The 20,847-nt window shown below is 42.3% G+C and overlaps 1 protein-coding gene across 1 annotated transcript in view; it reads left to right on the top strand.

The window, feature by feature from the left end:
- RASGRF2 (Ras protein specific guanine nucleotide releasing factor 2) overlaps window positions 1-20,847 on the top strand; it is a 230,889-nt gene that overhangs the window by 124,558 nt on the left and 85,484 nt on the right. The window contains exons 14-17 of the mRNA XM_007451722.1: window positions 1,606-1,854; window positions 2,393-2,781; window positions 11,174-11,299; window positions 13,851-13,940. Coding sequence (XP_007451784.1) covers window positions 1,606-1,854; window positions 2,393-2,781; window positions 11,174-11,299; window positions 13,851-13,940 — 854 coding nt within the window. The remainder of the gene's footprint in view (window positions 1-1,605; window positions 1,855-2,392; window positions 2,782-11,173; window positions 11,300-13,850; window positions 13,941-20,847) is intronic.

Here is a 20,847-nt window from a genome sequence, read left to right as displayed (position 1 = left end):
AGCCATTACTTTTTTTATGAAGACATTTTTAACATTGCAGAATATTGAAAATGTAAGGAAAACACAACATTTCACACAATTTATGGATTAAATTGTAATCAGAAAATGGTTGGCCTTAAATGCATTTATCAGCCAGAAAGAATGAAATGGATTAAGCATTCTTCTAACGTTCAAGAAGTTAGAAAAAGAATGACAAAAATCAACTGTAGGAAAGTGTAGGAAGGAAATAACTAAGATAAGAATGGAGATTAATATATTAAAATATAGAAAAACAGTAGAATTGATCAATCAAAGAGCTAGTTCCAGAGGGAAAATACCTAATAATATAATCTATTAGTTTAATCAAGAAAAAAGGGGGAAAGCACAGATGTACAAAATTAGAAGAGAGAAAAAGAAATAACCACAGATAACAGCAGTGATATTTGGGTCTCGTCTTCCTCCCCACCCCTCTGTGGGGAGAACGTCACCCACTACTTTTTTTTTTTTTTTTTTTTGCGGTACGCGGGCCTCTCACTGTTGTGGCCTCTCCCATTGCGGAGCACAGGCTCCGGACGTGCAGGGTCAGCGGCCATGGCTCACGGTCCCAGCAGCTCCGCAGCACGTGGGATCTTCCCGGACCGGGGCACGAACCCGTGTCCCCTGCATCGGCAGGCAGACTCTCAACCACTGCACCTCCAGGGAAGCCCCAACCTGCTACTTTTTAACCACACTTCTGATATTCTGATTTGAGGGCATAAGCAGTGCCCGTCCTAAATAGGGCTTTGGCTTTAATTTCCTAATAAAACATGATTGAACCAGAGAAAGAAGTGAAGGGTAGCAGAATATGCCACCCTATAATATGCCACTGTGGCATATTGATTATGTTGAGTTATAGGCACTTGAAAAACAGCAAATGCAGAGAGAGGATTTTTCTGAATTATTCTTGTCTGCCTGAAGACAGATTCTCCAAAAGGAACTCAGTTGTCATAAATCCCCTTCCCAGGAGTTTCACCAACCATGGAAGATTGACAGTTGTCACAGGAGAGACTAGATGTTGACATCACACCCAGGCAAACTGTCACAAACTATCATACCTTCCATCTATTCTAAGGGTTCATTCATCTTTCCTAAAAATCATTTACTCTCCCCTGAGAGGCCTACATACCCCCCACCTCCCTTTCCCTATAAGATGGTATTTAAGTCTGAGTTCTAAGCCACCTCTGTGAGTTTCTCATTTTCCCCTGGTTATCTCCCATGTATACGTGAGGTATACATGTTAATAAACTTGTTTATTTTTCTCTTGTTAATCTGTCTTTTATCACAGGGTCTCAGCCAACAACTCAGGAGGGTAGAGAGAAAATTATTTTTCCTCCCTTTCAGAAGGAATTCACAGAGTGAAATGAATTATTAACGTCTCCACAATTAATTCTGAACTTCCTAAATTATAATGGCACGTTTGATGTTTTTACAGCCCTGCTTTGTTGTATGTAATATGTCCTATCACATCTTTCATCAGATGTAAGGGGAAGCCCAGACACGAGTATATATTTACAAATATTGAGATACTCAGGGTCTGAGAGGCAGCCGCGCCCTGGTTTTGTCCTCATGTTCCTGCCTTGTGCGTAGGTCTGATGCCCGTCTTCACAAGGATGACACTGACATTTGCTTCAGTAAAACACTCAACTCCTGCAAAGTGCCCCAGATCCGTTATGCCAGCGTGGAGCGCCTCTTGGAGCGACTGACAGACCTGCGGTTTCTTAGTATCGATTTCCTCAATACCTTTCTGCACACCTATCGGATTTTCACAACGGCAGCCGTGGTGCTGGGGAAGCTTTCTGACATATACAAGAGGCCTTTCACCTCTATTCCCGTCAGGTAGGCCTGGCACTACCCTGTGATGAAAGTGTGGCCCACCTGGTCCCTGGGTCTCCATGCAGATGGGCAGCCCTGCTCTGCAGGGCACTGGCTTGCCTTTGAACTTGCCCGGCCCCGCCAGTAGAAGGCGGGGAGTCGAGGTCACAGAAAGCTCTTGAGGGAAGCAGTTGAAGTTTCCAAGTGGCCTTTGCTTGCTCTGTGAATATTTGGAAGATAACTCTATTGTTTGGGGCTTTTCTTTCTCCTTTTTAGTTAAATTGCAGGCTCTGACTCAGTAGGTCTGGAGGGGAGCCCGTTACCAGTGTTACTTGTCTTTGGACCACAGTTTAGTAGCAGGGGATTAGACTAAGCCTAAACAGTGTCTGTGTTCCTTTGGCAAATGTGTGGTATACATGCAGCATTTAAATGAAGGTGAATCCAGCAACAGAAGTGTGATGATATTGTGGCCTTTTAATGTAGGGAGCATGTTCTTGAATGACATCAGGGGACTCATTTTCACTTGGCTACAACCTGTTAATAGCTTCTGCTCTTATTTTAGGTCGTTGGAATTGTTTTTCGCTACCAGCCAGAATAGCAGAGGTGAACACTTGGTGGATGGCAAATCCCCGCGCCTGTGCCGCAAATTCTCTTCCCCACCACCACTGGCTGTGTCCAGAACGTCCTCCCCAGTGAGGGCCAGAAAGCTGTCCTTGACTTCTCCCTTGAACTCAAGGATAGGAGCGTTGGACCTGACCACCTCCTCGGCGTCCACCAGTCCCACCACCACTCATAGCCCTGCTGCATCCCCACCACCACACACTGGTAAAGTACCGCTGGATCTTAGCCGAGGCCTTTCTTCTCCAGAACAAAGCCCAGGATCTGTAGAAGAGCATGTAGTTAACCCCCGCGTGGATCTGTGTAACAAGCTAAAACGAAGTATTCAAAGAGGTATTATCCAGCTGCCATACCCCGCATTTGCTGGCTCCCTGTTTCCCCACCATTCCTTCTGGAGCCCTAGTTTCCTTTCTTTACAACTTTCCTACTTCTGCGTAGAAAGTAGAAGGAATACAGTGGCTAGTTAGAAGAGAAAATTCCTGTAGTTCCCTCTAGCCTTGTGGAAGGAGAGCAAGGTTAGCCGCCTTCTATGATAAAAGGCTAATTGCAGTCAGTTGTCTATGGAAGAATGGTGTCATCTAAAGTGTTATCACTGGAAGGTTCTTGGTGGAATTAAGGCTGGTTGGCTAAAGAGCATAGCATGATATTTGGCATAGAGATAGGTTGCCATGGTCCTCGTCCATGACCTTGAGCCTCAGAGCCTTTTCCTCCTCCAGTGTCTACCTTAAGCACCTGTACTGCTTCCAGCCTTTCCCTGCTAATGTGACAACCTAGCCTGGAAGCTGGGTCATTAAGATGACTTCTTTAGTTTAGTTTCCAAGGCAACACTCCCTATTACAACAGAGATATAGGGAGAAAAATTAAGTCTGAGACAGTGTTCATTTTCCATGACACAACCAAAGTGGTTTTTAAAAATGTGAATTAGATCATCTGGTTTCCTGATCAGATTCTCTAATGACTTCCTATCACACTTAGAATAAAGCACATTTGTCTTCCCAAGGCCTTCAGATCCTATGAGACTTGGATGCTGTCTCTCTCTTTAACCCCTGCTCCTGCCATGCTCCCTCATCTGCTTCGATGCTGTCTCTCTCTTTAACCCCTGCTCCTGCCATGCTCCCTCATCTGCTAGGCTACAGTCACATTGATTTCCTTTTTGTGTCTCAGAAACACCTCGGTCATTTCTGCCTCAGGGCCTTTGCACTTGTTTATCCCTCTGCCTGGACAGTCTTCCCATATAAGCTCATGAGATCAGCAACCTTGTCTGTCTTGTTCACCTCTGTACTGTCAGTGCCTTGGCCAGTGCCTGGCAGGTAGTAAATTTTTGTTAAATGAATAAATCAAGCAAAACACTCAGGGGACTAATCAAGGATTCCTGTGGCACATCTCCCAACCCTCCTCAGCTTGGTACAGCATAGGGGTTGGAGGAGGTGATCCTTGTTCTTTTATAATCCAGTGTTTCTGTGATGAAAATAAAAAAGATTTCACGACCAAGTTAGCAAACAGCTTTTTTTTTTTTTTTTTTTTTTTTTTTTTTTTTTTTTTTTTTTTTTTTTTTTTTTTTTTTTTTTTTTTTTTTTTTTTACTATATAGTAACTGATTTCTTTACTGATAACATAATAAAAAATTGGGCAATAAGTTAGACAGAGTGTCCAGATTTTAAAGAGGATCACCCAGATGGAAGCATAGACCCCTGCTTTTCTACCTGCTTCAAGATTCTATGTAGTTTCTAGCTCAGATCGCTTAAATAAGCTTTCTGAGTGAAGTATTTAATGGAATTTTAACTGGAGCAGTTATCATCCTCAAAAGGAGCACCCATTTAAACAAGAAATTCTTGAAATTGACACGTTAGCAACTCGGGAGGATGAAAGGGGGAAGATAATTAAAAAGTCGTTAGAACAACAAGCTTTAGTAGAATCAGGATGGATTTTTCTTGGGAATAATGAGGTGATGCACAAGGTGACAGGTGCATCTGGGGTTTGATCCAGGCCAGTGCTTGGGAATCTCCATGGTGGGAATGACTTTGGGTGGCTTATCTCAAACCTCCCCTCTGGGCCAGAGCACCCTGGGAAGCACAGGAATGTCTCAGAATATGGAAAGTTCTTTCCCCCTCCTGTATGGGATTGTATTAAATAGGAGAGGGGAAATCTGGAGGTAAGTCTGGTTTCTCATGTTATTTTGAGTTAGGAGAGCTTTAGGAATAAGCATTTTAGTGCCAGACATTTGTGACTCTGAGGCTTTGGTTTGACTGCCCCTGAGGCTGGGATGAGAACACAGTAAGGTCTGTTCAGGAGTCATTGTGTGACCACCTTCTCTGTGCAGGTTGCTGTGCTACAGGGTCCATAATGGTAAATAAGGTGGTTCCCAGTCCCCTTATATATAGTTCCCTGGAGAAGGTGGATAAAACATAAGTATAAGGGCAGATGGTACAAGAGGTATAGATGGAGTGCTCCAGAAGGTGAAAAGCAGGGAAGATAATGTTTGAGCAGAATCAGGAAGTGTCATTGACATGAGCCAAGAAGAATGGATAAATGGGTTGTGTTGTGGGGAAAAAATGGGGCACCGGAGGATGGTCTTGTCCCAGGTCTCAAGTGAGTCCCTGGGACAGGCCACCAAGTGAGGGTCCTTGGCTACGCGCAACAAAGAATTTAAGAGTGAGCCATAGTAAAGCGAAGGCAAGTTTATTTAGAGAGATACACACTCCATAGACAGAAGGCGAGAGAGGTGGCCCCTGGTGTTGGGGCCGTTAGTTTTTATGGGCTGGGTAATTTCATAGGCTAATGAGTGGGAGGATTATTCCAGCTACTTTGGGGAAGGAGCAGAGATTTCCAGGAATTGGGCCACCGCCCACTTTTTGGCCTTTTATGGTCAGCCTCGGAACTGTCATGGCACTGGTGGGTGTGTCATTTAGTGTGTTAATGCATTACAGTGAGTGTATAATGAGGCTCAAGGTCTCCTGGGAGTCGGATCTTCCACCATCTTGCGCTTAGTAGGTTCTAACTGTTTTTTGTGGTATCCTGTTCTTCTATGTGGTTGTGTCATTCTTTTAAGGGTTGTGCTCTGCCCTTTTCCTTCCTGTCTCAGTTGGACAGAGGAAACAGTCAAACTTATGGGCAAAGAGAACCTATGAGCACAGGGCTGATGGTAACCCCCAGTGGTAAAACCCATTTCTGAGAGCAGGAGTGACCACTGCTTTTGTCCAGTTTTGACGCCATGTGCAGCTCTGTAGAGGAAACCCTGCTACTAGTCTTCCTGGGGCTTTCTAGCATCTAGTAAACTTTTTGAAACTCTTCTGAAGAATCCTCCTCTTCCTCCTCCTTCTTTTTGGCCATCTTAGCCATTAAGTGTACAGTTCAGTGGTGTTAAGTATATTCGCATTGTTGTGCAGTACATACTTAGAACTTTTTCATCTTGCAAAACTGAAACTCTATATCCATTGAAAAACTCCACATTTCTCCCTCCCCCCAGCCCTTGGCAACCACCGTCTTCTTTCTGTTTTTCTATGAGTTTGATTACTTTTTAAAAAAAATTTATTTATTTACTTTTGGCTGCGTTGGGTCTTCATTGCTGCGTGCAGGCTTTCTCTAGTTGCGGTGAGCAGGGGCTACTCTTCGTTGTGGTGTGTGGGCTTCTCATTGTGACGGCTTGTCTTGTTGCTGAGCACGGGCCCTAAGCACGCAGACTTCAGTAGTTGTAGCACGCAAACTTCAGTAGTTGTGGCTCGTGGGCTTAGTTGCTCCGCGACATGTGGGATCTTCCCGGACCAGGGCTTGAACCCACGTCCCCTGCATTGGCAGGTGGATTCTTAAGCACTGCGCCACCAAGCAAGTCCCAAGTTTGACTATTTTATATGCCTCATATAAGTGAAATCACACAGTATTTGCCTTTTTGTGACTGGCTTATTTCACATAGCATAATGTCCTCAAGGTTCATCCACGCTGTAACATGTGCCAGGATTTTCTTCTTTCGTAAGGCTGAACAATATTCCATTGTATATATACTCCATATTTTCTTTATCCATTCCTCTATTAATGGACATTTGGGTTGCTTCCATCTCTTGGCTACTGTGAATAATACTACAGTGTACATGTGTATGCAGTTATCTCTTCAAGATCCTGCTTTCAATTCTTTTGCATATATACCCAAAAGTGAGATTGCTAGATCATATGGTAATTCTATTTTTAATTTTTTGAGGAAATTTTTGTTTTTGATAGTGGCTACATCATTTACATTCCCATCAACAGTGTACAGGGTTCCAATTTCTCTGCATCCTTGCCAACACTTAATATTTTCCTTTCTTTTGATAGTGGCCTCCTAACAGGAGTACGGTGAGAATCTTTCTCCTTTTTTGCAATTTCCCAGAGATTGCATTATAATTTGGCTAATGCTTAGTAGTATAGGTATTAACTTTTTTCTTGAATAGAGGAGCAAACGAAAAATCTATTCCTTTCTGCATTATAGACTAAGTACGTGTCGTAGTTCTAAAGGTCCTCAGTCAAGCTGCCCATTACCCATCTTGATTAATTCTTACACTTTAACTTACACATGGATTGTTCCACAGTGGTCACCAAGTTCCCTAGTTCTGATCTTTGAAGTCCAAGCCCAAAGTGCATAGCGTTGGTCCAATGCCATATCGTAACATCTGTTTGGCCTGCTATCTCAGATAGAGGTGTGATCACTGGTAGGAATCAGTAGTTTTTCCCCAGGAATGATAAGCTGGAAAAAGGTTAGACTTGGGGAGACCAAGATAAATGAGAAAGAACCAGATCAAGCTCCCAGGGAATGCACTGACAAAGGCTGCAAAGACTTGTCAGTGTAGGTGTTGGGCAGAGGTGGGATCAGGGATCATTGTGGGCACAGCTAGCATCAGCTAGAGAGCTTGTTATGTAGCAGCTTGGATCATTTCCGACCAGGGCCCAGCAGATGGAGAGGGCCCATGAATAACGGTGTGGCAGAAATAGTAGGTTCTTTCTCACATTAGAGAAATAGCCAAAGTTGAGGGCTTAGTGCCTCTGTGTTTCTCCACTGGATTTTCCCCTAACAGATGATTTGCAGTTAGAATTTCAAGGGTCAGTTTATCCACATGGTTCGCAGGGTAGAAATATGATTTTGCAGTTCCCAGGTCAAGGTTAAATACAGAGCTCCTCTCACTGTGGGAGGTGGGGACATTCCAGGGTTGTGTCCATGTGTGGCCCATGGCATTTGTTGAAGCCCATTAGAGCCAACTTCATCTCCAGAGATGCCCGTTCCTCTGCCCTGTGTGTCTTAGTCACGTCTACCCACTAATATGTGCCCCTTTATCTCTCATTTTTACCATGATTTCCGCCCCCCTCCAGCATTCCTTCTATTAAACACTTTGTTTTTGGCCACCTCATTGCATCTTGGTGTTTTTTTTTTTTTTTTTTTTTTTTTGTGGTAAGTGGGCCTCTCACTGTTGTGGCCTCTCTCGCTGCGGAGCACAGACTCGACGCGAAGGCTCAGCGGCCATGGCTCACGGGCCCAGCCGCTCCGCGGCATGTGGGATCTTCCTGGACCGGGGCACGAACCCATGTCCCCTGCATTGGCAGGCAGACTCTCAACCACTGTGCCACCAGGGAAGCCCAGCATCTTGATTTTTTTTTCTCTTTCTGTAGCTGTCTTCTGATTATTTTTAATGTATTTACTTCCCATTTTGTTCTTGAAAGTATTTAAGATGGTAGTTCAAAGAGGCACATGGTACACTGGATTAAAACTAAAATAGATAAGGAAATCAGGCAATGGAGGAAAATCGTATGAGGCCATGGGTATGGTTAGTGAACAAATGAGTACTGTGTGGTCCTCTGCAGTTCCTAAAGTCACTCTGATTCTGGTTCTGAATGTAATCAGTTATGTGATTCATATTGAAAGCTAAGAATAGACTGGTGTGCAGGCACATCTTTTCTTGCTCCTGAGACTTGAGAATAATTTATCCTGTGGATCCTCATAAAGGAGACACTGTGAATAGAAACCTTAGAATTATACTAGGGTCTAGGGAGCTCTTTGGCATTTTTCTGAAAAGGTGAAACAAAGGAATTATAGATCTAATTTTTCCTTTTATTTTGCATTGGTATATAGGCAATACTGATCATGAATAGTTCTAGAAAAGTCATGGATGAAACACTTTACTTCAGTGTCAGCCTGACAAGCTGTGTGTGTGTGTGTGTGTGTGGTGTGTGTGTGCGCGCGCATGCACAGAATGTCTACAGAAGCCAAGAGTGCTGCCGTATTAACTCTGCTATCTAGTCTTGAAAATTCCAGTTGGCAAAGTAAAGGGAGACAATGATCTGTCTTTAATTTGAAAGATGTTTGCGTGTGCTTTGCATAATGGTAACACTTAAGACAGCTGGCAGACTTGAATAAGAAGCCCTGTGCCAAGAGTTTGTAGTTTCTGCTTTTCACCTCAGGATGCAACTCCACAAACCTCATTGCACGAGATCAGCTTCACCATTAGGCCCATACTGAGGTCATGGGTCTCCCTCACTGCTGTCCAGCTAGACAGTTTCAGGGTACCCTCTTTGAAAAATGCTAGTAACCTTTGTCCAGTTTTATTGTCATTGCAGTTATAATGCCAGCCTTGCAATATTTCCTGGCAAGAGAACTTCAAATGACATGAAGGGAAAGAAGAGAAATAGGAAATATCCCTCAAAATGAGCAAGACTGTGAACTTCGGAGGGAAAAATAATGCAGTTGGTTTCACCCCCACCCAGTCCCCAGATCTGTGCCAGGCTCACCCAACATTCATTAGTGCCCCTCTTTCTTCCTGCCACGAAGTCCCCACCTTCTGCTATCCTGGGTCCTTCTAAAAAGCACAAATATCAGCCCAGCTCACATCCAGATTCCACCCAATGGTGAGATCTCAACAAAAAACATAACCGACAGCAGGCAAGAAAGGAGAGCCAAGGGGCAGCTCACTCACTGTGTTTGGGTCTCTTACCCCATCAGCGTTCTCTTGGGCCATGGCTGTGCAACCAGTCTAAGCATCGCTGCACGACCCACATCACTAGTGTCTGTTTCTGTATTCTTAGTTTGAAAATTGCCTGCCTGTGGGCTGAAAGTGCTCCCAATTTTAGCATTTGTTTTGAGCCCACATCTGCCCACTCGTTCTGCAGGCAAAGCTGCTTTGCATGGAACTTGACTGAAAGTGAACCTGCCAGAAGGAAACGCTTCTTCCCTCCCCCCCCCGCCCCCACCCAGTGCTGGCATGGTTTCTCCTCTCTGTAGGTGTCCGTTTGCTTACAGTGTTATTCTGTGCTTTCCTGTTCTTTCAGTGGACTTTCGGGGCCTGTCCAGCTCTCTCTCTGGGAAGTGTTTTGGGTTCAGTGTAATTGCTGACTTAAATGATTTGCTCATTTGCCTCAGAGGAATGAATGGTTGAATCAGACCAAGGACATACATTTGATATTCTGCTTGCTCTTGCAAAGCAGATGCCTTCTATTACTGCATTTTGAGGGAGTTATTTAGAAAATAATAAAACTAACAGCTAAGCACTGATTTTTATGTCTCCATCCTGCATCATTGCCAGCTTGACTGTAATTATGTTATTGGAGGAAAGATTCTAACCATTTCCCTTCCCTGGCCCCTTTGTTTTTCAAAAGAGCTGACGTGGGGCCATATTTCTAGGGGAGTAAATCACATGCAAGTGTAAAAATGGCTTTATGTGAAGTCATTAGGGATTTTGTCAAGTTTGTTGAGTGAAATCTTGAATGGAATGGTAAAGGAAGTTGAGTTGAGAGTAGCTCTGCTGACAGGGGTAAATGGAAAACTAGTGGAGGTGACACAGCTTTTATCGGTTGATGAAAAGCCCAAGGAAAAAGAAATGGAAGAGTTGTTGGAAATTTATGAAATTTTTGTAGTGCTTTTCCTGAAAAGAACACACACAAAGTTGTAATTTTACCTGGTTACTAAGCTAGCGCAAGGGGTGTGGTAATAGCTTAAATGTGACTCTGGACTGTTTCCTTTACTCATGGGATGTTAGCTGCAGTGAAGAGGCACAGATTACCTTTAAAATCTCTCAACTGTTCATTGTAAAAATTTCCACGTCCTTCCTGCTGCTCTGTAGCTCTAGGACAGGGCTACCCAATAGAACTTTCTGGGAGGATGGAAATGCTGTTCAGTACTGTAGCCACTAACCATACATGGCTACTGAGCACTTGAAGTGTGGCCAGTGCAAGTGAGGAAGTGAAATATTCACTTAAATTTAGTTTTCATTTAAATTTACATAGCCACTTCTGGCTCGTGTTACCATTTTGGACAGTACAGCTGTAGATCCTTAGGCAGGGGGGCTCCTTGAATTGTCTTAAGGGAGCAACCCAGGCAAAGAACTAATGAAGTCCCAATTTTCATTTACCATCTGGAAAAAGTCCCTCTTTTCCCACTCCAAGAAGGCAGAAACATTCTGGAGGGCTGGGAAGCCACTGCATATCCTCTTCTTTTTATCAGTAACATCTGTTGTGTTGAACAAAAGGGGCTTGGGAGGGTCAACCAGGCTCAGCAGGGTCAGCAAGACAGGTGTGGAGATGAGCCACAGTTAGACTTTGTGTCGTTAACATTCCGCCAGGAAGAGTGACTTGATTTCGTGATAAAGTCCTTTAAAAATATAGACTAACGTGAAATGCTTATTATCCATAATGAACTTTTGTGTTTCCATGCATGATACTGAAGCTCTTGAATTCATGGCCTGGTTGTTAAAATTCATGATGTTTTAAAGCAGCAGTGCTAGAGTCTGCGCCGGTGGACCGAGCAGGAGTGGAAAGCTCCCCCGCGGCAGATGCCACCGAACCTTCACCTTGCAGGTCACCCTCAACTCCTCGGCACCTCCGCTACCGCCAGCCCGGAGGTGAGTGCTCAGAAAGGGACTCAGAAACACGCAAGCGAGGGGTGATTCTAGCTCCTGAATCTTTTGTTTGCCTTACTGTTTCCCTCCCCGAATATTTTTAGTCTCGGTTATGAAAAGTAATGGGAAGCAAATGTTACTGTAGGACCAAGTAGTAGAAAATAAATGATTAGAGAGTATGTCACTAGTATAACCAATATTTATTTGACCCCATCATTGCATGGCACTTTGTGTAGAGTAACCTGAATTGAGAAGCCTGTTCTTAGTTGCTAGTTGATTGAATTTCAGTGCTGGTTTTACCAAAATGTTCCCAGACTCTGATACCATACCATGAATCCCAGTGTAGTCTGTATTAAATAGGTTCATCTGGGACACAGAATTGTCGGGGGGGGGACCTTATTAAGAACACTGTTTCAGCTAAAATAAAGTCCAGTTGCATGGAGCTCCAATCTTCATTATTGCTAGTGGCAGAATCTGGTATCTTTTCTATAGTTATGAAAATTATAAAACATTATCCCATAATTTGTTTTAGAATATACCAAATGTTTTCTAATTGGAGGGAAGACTGTCAGAGCAAAAGACAGAAATCTTTTATCTCGTCATTGCTCAAATAAATATATCCAAATTACAGTTGTTTTAGAAATGTTTTCTTCTTTTCTCCTCAAGCCAATTATTTCAAGTTGGAAGGGAAAATTATTCAATTATGAAACCACATTCACCCTAAGTAACCCATGTAAAACGTAGACGTTTTCTGACCCTCATACTCCTGCTTTAAGTTAGGCAGTTTAGCAAAAGATAGAGTGCGTGGCTCCAAATGGTCATTTCATTTGCAGCCTTAGCCTTGTGGTGGAAGCTGCTTTCATTGTCATCACCTCCAAGAGAAGCTAGTCTGGGTCAGACTGTTGTCAGCAGATTTGTCCTGATGGATATTAGCCCTCTGGGGCTCCTGGTCAGTCATGGGTCACCCTGACATTTGGATAGCTCTGAAAAACCAAGGTAACAAGCTAGATTCCTTGGCTTGTTATAGGACTACTATGGAATCAGCCAAATCTCTTTACTCTTGTTAGAGGCTTGGTCAGTCCAAGCCTTGGCAGCTTCCTTGACCATTGTCACGTGGGACAGACTCCCTTGAGTTCATTAAACCTGTAACAGTTTGGGGCCAAAGTCTGTGAAAGCAAAACTTTACCAAGGCAAGATTCAATGCTGTCCACTTGGTTACTATTATTAGAGCTCTGTTTTAGTACAGTCTCTTTCATATGTTTATATTCATTTAAAAAATTTTTTAAATTTATATAAACATCATTTGGAAATCCTCATCCTGTTTGTGGATTAACTAAGTCCTTTGTTTCTTTCCTGATCTGACTAAATCCCAGCAATACAGGAAGAAAGCCAAAATCTGTGATAATATGGTGGATCCAAATGGGGACAGTATCACACATTTTCTCACTGTGTAGCTGAATTTTGCCTGTTCATCTGTCTACTTGCCACCTTGTTTCACAAATGTTTTCAGGCTACTGCTGAAGGAGAGGGTAGAGCTGTTCTTTGCTTTCATGCTTGGGCACATTAAGCAGCTCTTTGCTTCCCCTCTTATTTATTTTAAGCATGACTATAAAACTTTAGGGGCAAACTAATCAAAAATCACAGAATCACAGTGAGCTATCTTCACTAAAAGCCTGAGTGAGAAAAAAAACAGTGAGGTTGTCAGCAAGATTAGCAAATGCTGTGTGTAAGTACCTGCGTGAGAGGGGCTGCCAAAAGGTGCTGAGTGCATCCTTCGATTTAAGAACCCATCTCTGCTTCTAAAGGTATTTTGAGAAGAAAATTCCATCAGTAAAGTGTAGAATATTTTTTAAAAATATTTTTTACATTGAGATAAAATTCACATACCATAAGATTCACCCTTTTAAAATACACAGTTCAGTGGGTTTTTTATATATTCACAAGGCTGGGCAGCCATGACTACTATCTCATTCCAGAACATTTTCATCACCTCCCCCACTAAGGGACCATGTACTCATTAGTAGTCACTCCCCATTCCCATCTCCCCGCCAGCCCCTGGAAACCACTAATTTACTCTCTGTCTCTATGGATTTACCTAATCTGGACATTTAATGTAAATGGGATCATACAACATGTGACTCTTTATGACTGACGTTCACTTAGCATGATGTTTTCAAGGTACATTCATGTTGTAGTATGTATTAGTACTTCAGTCCTTTTCGTGGCTAAATGCTATTCCCTTGTATGAGAATTTTTGATTTGGTTTATCATTTCACCAGTTGGTGGACATTTGATTGTTTTTACTTTTTGGCTCTTATGAATAATGCTGCTATGGATGTTCACGTATAAGTTTTTGTGTAGACGTATGCTTTCATTTCTCTTGGGGCTATACCTAGAATGGACTTGCTAATATAGAATCTTGTTATTTGCCTATTTATAAGGACAATGCAGGGTATTTGCATTCATCCAGTGCTGGAATGAAAATGAGAATTTTTATTACGTTATATTATCGAACTGCCTCACCATGCCATTTCCATTCTTTTGAAATAACCAGGAAAGACCGCCGACAACTCCCACTGCTCTGTTTCGCCTGCTTCTGCTTTTGCAATTGCCACAGCTGCAGCAGGACATGGGAGTCCACCTGGTGAGTAGGGGCCAGCAGCTGAGTGCAGACACATGGCAATTTATGGTAAATCAGTGGTCCTTGCCTGCCAGCGTCTTGATGATACACTGGACAGCTTCTTAAGAATGCAGATTCCCAGCCCCCTAAGTCAGTGCGTCTTGGCGTGATACCGTCTTTTAAATAAGCATCTTCAGGTGAGTCTCACACAGGTGGCCTGTGTGTAACCCTTTTGAGAACTTCTGTGTCAGAGAAGGATGTGTTATTTCTTTCATGTTGTTTTATGGAGTTCTTTAACCTTTTTAGCCAAATTGTCGAGAACACGTGGTTCCCTTTTAACTGAGTCCAGTGCTGAAAGCATATGCAAGGTGGGAGGGAAGGTTTGTGGAGGGGGTGGGGAGGAGGGAGGGATCTATTGCTTTAGAGGACCCAAACTTCATTTCCAGTAGCTCCATGATGCTTTCTGAGTTGCTATCAGTTAATCTTCAGGGTAAAGAAGTACTTAAAATAAAAACACGGTATTTTAAATAGATGAAAAATTATATTCATGATCTCTGTCCTCTTCTCTCATGTGCAAGGAGGACGTTATGTTAAAATAAATCCGTATGTGGTTTAAACAGCCTTGTTGCTGTAAGTATCTTCACCTAAACTAATTCTCTGTGTTCCGGGAGTGTATTTTTGGTGTATTTTGTTAATTAGCCATTGCTCACCTACCACAGAGAAGTCCATTTCCAAAGCCTATGAACCTATATTCAACAATAGTAACTGGTAGGTACTGTCTGTGTGAAATCTTTCTAAATTGAAGTAAGCACAAAGAGATATACTATAAGGAACATGAATTACCATAGTAATTCATAGTTATCTATCTATCTATCTATCTAGATAGATAGATAGATAGATAGATATCCCATCTGAGTGGAAAATCTTTGCACTTTGACTACATTCCACATCTTAAATATTTTACCACACATACTTCACTGGATGTGGTCAGGCAAATTGGGGATGTTCTTTACCCCAAATATTTCCAGAACCTTCCCCTCAGTTCCCATCAGTATAACACAATACAGCCTGTAATGGTAATAGTATTGATGTCTTCTCAATCGAGTCGGCTCCTGTTGTTGACTACAGGTTATAATAATGAACATTTCTTTGATGAGATAATAAAGGAGTCTTCCCCACACTGCCGGCAGAATTGGTTATCAACTGTGATTTGCTAAGACAAATCTTCTGTCTTTTGTTCTCACAAGCTAGTCTGTCTTTGGAAAAAGTGAAATACAGCGCTTCCTCGCAGGTCTCTTAATTTAAATGTGGTTTGTAAGGGAAAATAGGTTTTAGGTCAATTCAGGATGAGACCGTTTCCCCATTTGCTGGAGGCTGGGTCGGGGAAGGTATCTTTTTTGCACCTGAGATTGAAGTCAAGTTCTAACGGAGACTGGCTTTCAGACTTGGTCTTGCCCATGCCTGATGGGCCAGAGGATAAAGTAACCACAATAGCCAGGTCTTCCTCACTATCCGAACACTGCTGCTGCTCTGCGGCCTGTTCCTGCTTCTCGCCTGCAGCCGAAAGAGCCTTAGCAAGAAAGCTGTCCTCAGTGGGCCAGCTGAGGAGGGGCAGACTGCTGACTGACGACAGCCAGCACTGAGAGGTGCAGGGTGGCCTGGACCTCCTGTTTTATCACACTGCTGTTGACGTTACCTGTTAATGGGGTCTGGAGCCACATGATTCAAGTTTAGACATAAATGACATACATAAAGGATGGCTTCGGCAGTATCTGTGGCCCCGCTGTCAAGGCAGCAAGTTGCACAGGGGTCAGTTTCGGTGGCTAATGGAGATACGAAAGAGGGTCTGTTTTGGAGTAGGGATCAGTACGTCCCTGGGGCTCGGCTGCTCCATGGATCTAGCCCCACAGGAGAGTCTTGGCAGAAGGGCTTGGGTTCATAGGCCACTAGGGCAGGTGGACACGGAACAGAAAGAGAGGAAGTGCTAGGAAAATGATCTGGACTCCTTGACTGGTGGGGGAGAGGAGAGCCTGCTACTGCTCAGAGAAGCCCTAGACCCAGACAGACAGGTGTCCGAAGGAAGCTAGTGCTACCTAATGTTTAAGTCTCAAACCAGGCTTTGTATCCACTCTCTGAATCAGGAATTATGACCCGAATGCACACTGGAACGTGGAGAGCCTTGCAGAGGTGAGCAGGAGGGAAGGTCGTGTAGATAAGTGAACATCTCATGCTCACATCCATTTTTCCAGGCTTCCTGTCTGCTTGTCTGGCTGCAATATGGGACCACCTGGTGGTGCCGCTCTGCTGTGTGTGGCTTAAAGCCTGAGACAACGTGCCGCCCGGCCACGCCATGCGGTCTGCAGAGTGGGCTTTCATGTTTCAGGCTCCTCTTCGGGTCCCCTCGTGCTTTAATCCTCTCTCACCTCCCTGCCCTCAACCTCTACCTCCATCAAAATACACAGGAATCTGGCAACACTGGGTTAGAACTGTCAGTTAGTGATTACGCTTTCAAATATTCACTGCAGGCATTTGCATGTAAGCCATTTCTCTTTAATGATTGCTTAGAAGGTAATTTTACTGCGTTAAAAGGTATTTAAATTTAGCACAAGGATGGACAGAAAATTTTCTTCGCAAAGAGGCCAGATAAGATGTGCATGCTGTAAAGTCAGAGAAAGTTGATTTATCTGTGGAAGGTGGCCTGGTATGTACTCAGGATTGCCAGTCCTGCCCCTCCGGTCTGAGCCTACCTGATTTCCACACACACTGGAAAAGACTGGAATTTCCCCTCTGGTTTCTTTAAGGACTTAGAGCCTGTCCTTTCCAAAGATGGGTGTCTCTTCCTTCCATGTCATGCTCCGTTTCCTTGGAGACCAACAGGAGTACCTCTGCTGGAGAGGAAGGAAAGCCTGATCTGTGGGCACGATTGTGACACAATTAATTCTTCTTAACTTCACGTTATAAAGATTTCACAGTTCATTCAGTGCTTGCCTTGCGATTGGCAGCCAAGTTACATTAGGCCCACTGTGGATGGATCCGGGATTTGTGGGGTCTAACACTTACACAGTCTGCCTCAAGGAAAAGAATATAAAATTACAAACCTTTAGAGCACCTCCCAGGGCTTTGGAAGAGGCCCATACACATTGAGAGGCCCCGAGGCTTAAGCTTCATTGGCTTCCTGGTAAATCTGTTTATGAGTCCAGCCCTGATCATTTTTGGAATCAGAGCAGCTTTAGGAAATTTTGATCACGGGGTGGCGGGTGGAGGTGGGAGTGGGACCAGTGATCATCAATCAGTCAAATAAGTGCTAACCCTATAAGTTTTAGCTCTATGCAAGATTGAGACAAAAAACAGTCTTATGAGCCACCACACTGGTTGAAATGTACTTTCAAGCATCTGCTCAAATTTAGGAGCTCTGCATTAAAGTAGAATTAAAATCTGTGCCTTTCAGATGGTTGCTGATACAGGGAATCTGCAGGTGCAGTTTGGATATAGTTATGCTATGAATAGAAATGCAAATCCAGTAAATACACATATCAGGGCATATCATGGTGCTTACTATATACCTAAAGCTCTGGGATTAATGATAGGGTTTATGAAATGATCTAAAATGAAATATGAAAGTGTGAGGTGGGTTATTTTTATGAGAGTAGAAATAACGGCAGTGGAGGTACTACAAGCAACTCTTGCTTATCTGTGAAAAGATTATAGGTTTTACCATTCTATGCAAGTCAGAGTAAATTAACAAAGTAGAGGAATGACTGATTGCATTTATAGGAAAATTAATGGCACAGTTACAATTGCTTAGAGAAATAGTGAGTTCTTTACTGGTGGTGACTTCGTACTTGTAAAATAGATAATTCATAATCTGTCTTTTCCTCTGTCAAACCACTCAGGCTTGTGTAGCCAATAGTAGATCTGAGCTTGGTGTGAATTGGGCTTGGACTCACTTTTTAAAATACCAATAACCGGTCCCACCCCCAGAGATTATGACTTGATTGGTCTGGATACATCTGGGGCATCAGGATTTTTAAAGTTCCCTATGCGATACTTATGTGGAACCAAGATGGAGAATCACTAAACTAGATGGAGAAGGTGTATTTGTTCCTTCTCTGGTTGTCGCATTCCTACAGCCAGTTTAAGACATATTTTTTATTGTTCTTTTTTTCCAAAATATATAAAAACCATTTACAATAAAAATGTCTTAAGATAGCTAGTTGAAGTTTGGGAGACAGAATGTATCTCATTTACATTTTTTAATGGAAACATTATTATCACTGTTACTAATGACAAACAAAGAGCTTTGGCAAACCAAATGTAAGTTAACAGTGATTCCAAGTCTTACTTTAAATTCTTTATTTATTTTTAAGTGTCATGTGTACAACAGTGTATTTCAACTTGCATATTCACTACTGTGTGCTCACCATGGAAAGTTTAATTTCCGTCCATCACTATGCAGTTGACCCCCTTTACCCATTTTACCCTCCCCCGTGTCCCTTTCCCCTTGGTGACCATTAATCTTTTCTCTGTATCTATGTTCGTTTTTGTTTGGTTTGGTTGTTTATTTTATTTTATTCTTTTTGGTTGTTTATTTTATTTTATTTTTTTATATTCCTCATATGAATGAAAACATAACGGCATTTGTCTTTTTCCATCTGACTTATTCCACTTAGCATAATACCCTCAAGGTCCATCCATATTGTTGCAAATGGCAAGATTTCATCTTTCTGTTATGGTTGAGTAGTATTGCATTGTGCATATATACTACATCTTTATCCATTCATCCATTGATGAGCACTTAGGTCGTTTCCATATCTTGGCTATTGTAAATAATGCTACACTGAGTATAGGGGTGCATATGTCTTTTTGAATTAGTGTCTTCATTTTCTTTGGATAAACACTCAGAAATGGAATAGCTGGATTATATGGTAATTCTGTTCTTAATTTTTTGAGGAATCTCTATACTGTCTTCCATAGTGGCTGCACCAATTTACATTCCCACCACCAGTGTATGAGTGTTCCCTTTTCTCATCATCCTCACCAACACTTGTTATTTCCTGTCTTTTTGAGAATAGCCATTCTAACTGGCGAGAGGTGATACATCGTTGTGGTTTTGATTTGCATTTCCCTAATAATTAGTGATATTGAACATCATTTTATGTGCCTACTGGCCATCTGTATGTCTTCTTTGGAAAAGCGTCTACTCAGATCCTCTGCCCATTTTTTAATCAGGGTGTTCGTTTTGTTGTTGTTGAGTTGTATGAGTTCTTTATATATTTTGGATATTAAACTCCTATTGGATATGTGATTTTCAAATATCTTCTCCCATTCGGTAGGTTGTCTTTTTGTTTTGCTGATGGTTTCCTTTGCTGTGCAGAAGTTTTTTAGTTTGATGTAGTCTCATTTGTTTATCTTTGCTTTTGTTTCCCTTGTCTCAGGAGACATATCCAGAAAGATACTGCTAAGACCAATGTTAAAAAGTGTACTGCATATGTTTTTTTCTAGGAATTCTATGATTTTAGGTCTTACATTCAAGTCTTTAATCCATTTTGAGTTGATTTTTGTATATGGAGTAAAATAGTGGCCTAGTTTCATTCTTTTGCATATGACCGTCCAGTTTTCCTAATACCATTTATGGAAGAGACTATCCTTTCTCCCATTGTATGTTCTTTGCTCCTTTGTCATAAATTATAATTGTCCATCTATATGTGGGTTTATTCTGGGCTCTCAACTCTGTTTCATTAATCTGTGTCTTTTTTATGCCAATATCATGCTGTTTTGATTACTATAGCTTTGTACAGTTATACCTCATTTTATTGCACTTTGCTTTATTGTGTTTCACAAATACTGTATTTTTTACAAATTGAAGGTTTTTGGCAACCGTGTGTCGAGCAAGTCTATCAGCACCATTTTTCCAACAGCATTTGCTCACTTCATGTCTCTCTGTCACATTCTGGAAATTCTCTCAATATTTGAAACTTTTTCATTCTTATTATACTTGTTATGGTGACCTGCGTTCAGTAACCTTTGATGTTACTTTTTAATTTGGGGGTGGTCCATGAACCACACCCGTATAAAGATGGTGAATTTAATAGATAAATGCTGAGTGTGTTCTGACTGCTCTACCGACCTGCCATTCCTGCCTCTCTCCCTCTTCTTGGGCCTCCCTGTTTCCCTGAGACACAGCAATGTTGAAATTAGGCCAGTTAATAACCCTACTGTGGCCTCTAAGTGTTCAAGTGAAAGGAAGAGTTGCATGTCTCTCACTTTAAATCAAAATCTAGAAATGATTAAGCTTATTAAGGAAGGCATGTCGAAAGAGTAGATGGGCTGAAAGCTAGGCCCCTTGCACCAAACAGTTAACCAATTTGTGAATGCAAAGGAAAAGTTCTTGAAGGAAATTAAAACTACTACTACTCCAGTGAACACATGAATGATAAAAAAGCGCAACAGCCTTATTGCTCTTATGGAGAAAGTTTGAGTGGTCTGGATAGAAGATCAAACCAGCCACAACATTCCCTTAAACCAAAGCCTAATCTAGAGCAAGGCCCTAACACTCTTCAATTCTATGAAGGTGGAGAGAGATGAGGAAGCTGTAGAAGAAAAATCTGAAGTGAGCACAGGTTGGTTCATGAGCTTGAAAGAAAGAAGCTGTCTCCATAACATAAAAGTGCAAAAGGTGAAGCAGCAAGTTATCCAGAAGATCTAGCCAGCTAAGATCATTAATGAAGGTGGATACACTAGACAACAGATTTTCAGTGCAGATGAAACAGCCTTCTATTAGAAGATGATGCCATCTAGGATTTTCATAGCTAGAGAGAAGTCAATACCTGGCTTCAAAGCTTCAAAGGACAGGCTGACTCTCTTGTTAGGGGCCAGTGCAGCTGGTGACTTGAAGTTGAAGCCAGTGCTCGTTTACTATTCTGAAAATCCT

Source organism: Lipotes vexillifer, unplaced genomic scaffold, assembly GCF_000442215.2.
Source record: "Lipotes vexillifer unplaced genomic scaffold, Lipotes_vexillifer_v1.1 scaffold740, whole genome shotgun sequence".
Lineage (NCBI taxonomy): Eukaryota > Metazoa > Chordata > Mammalia > Artiodactyla > Lipotidae > Lipotes > Lipotes vexillifer.
This window is presented reverse-complemented; position numbering and strand designations above follow the sequence as displayed.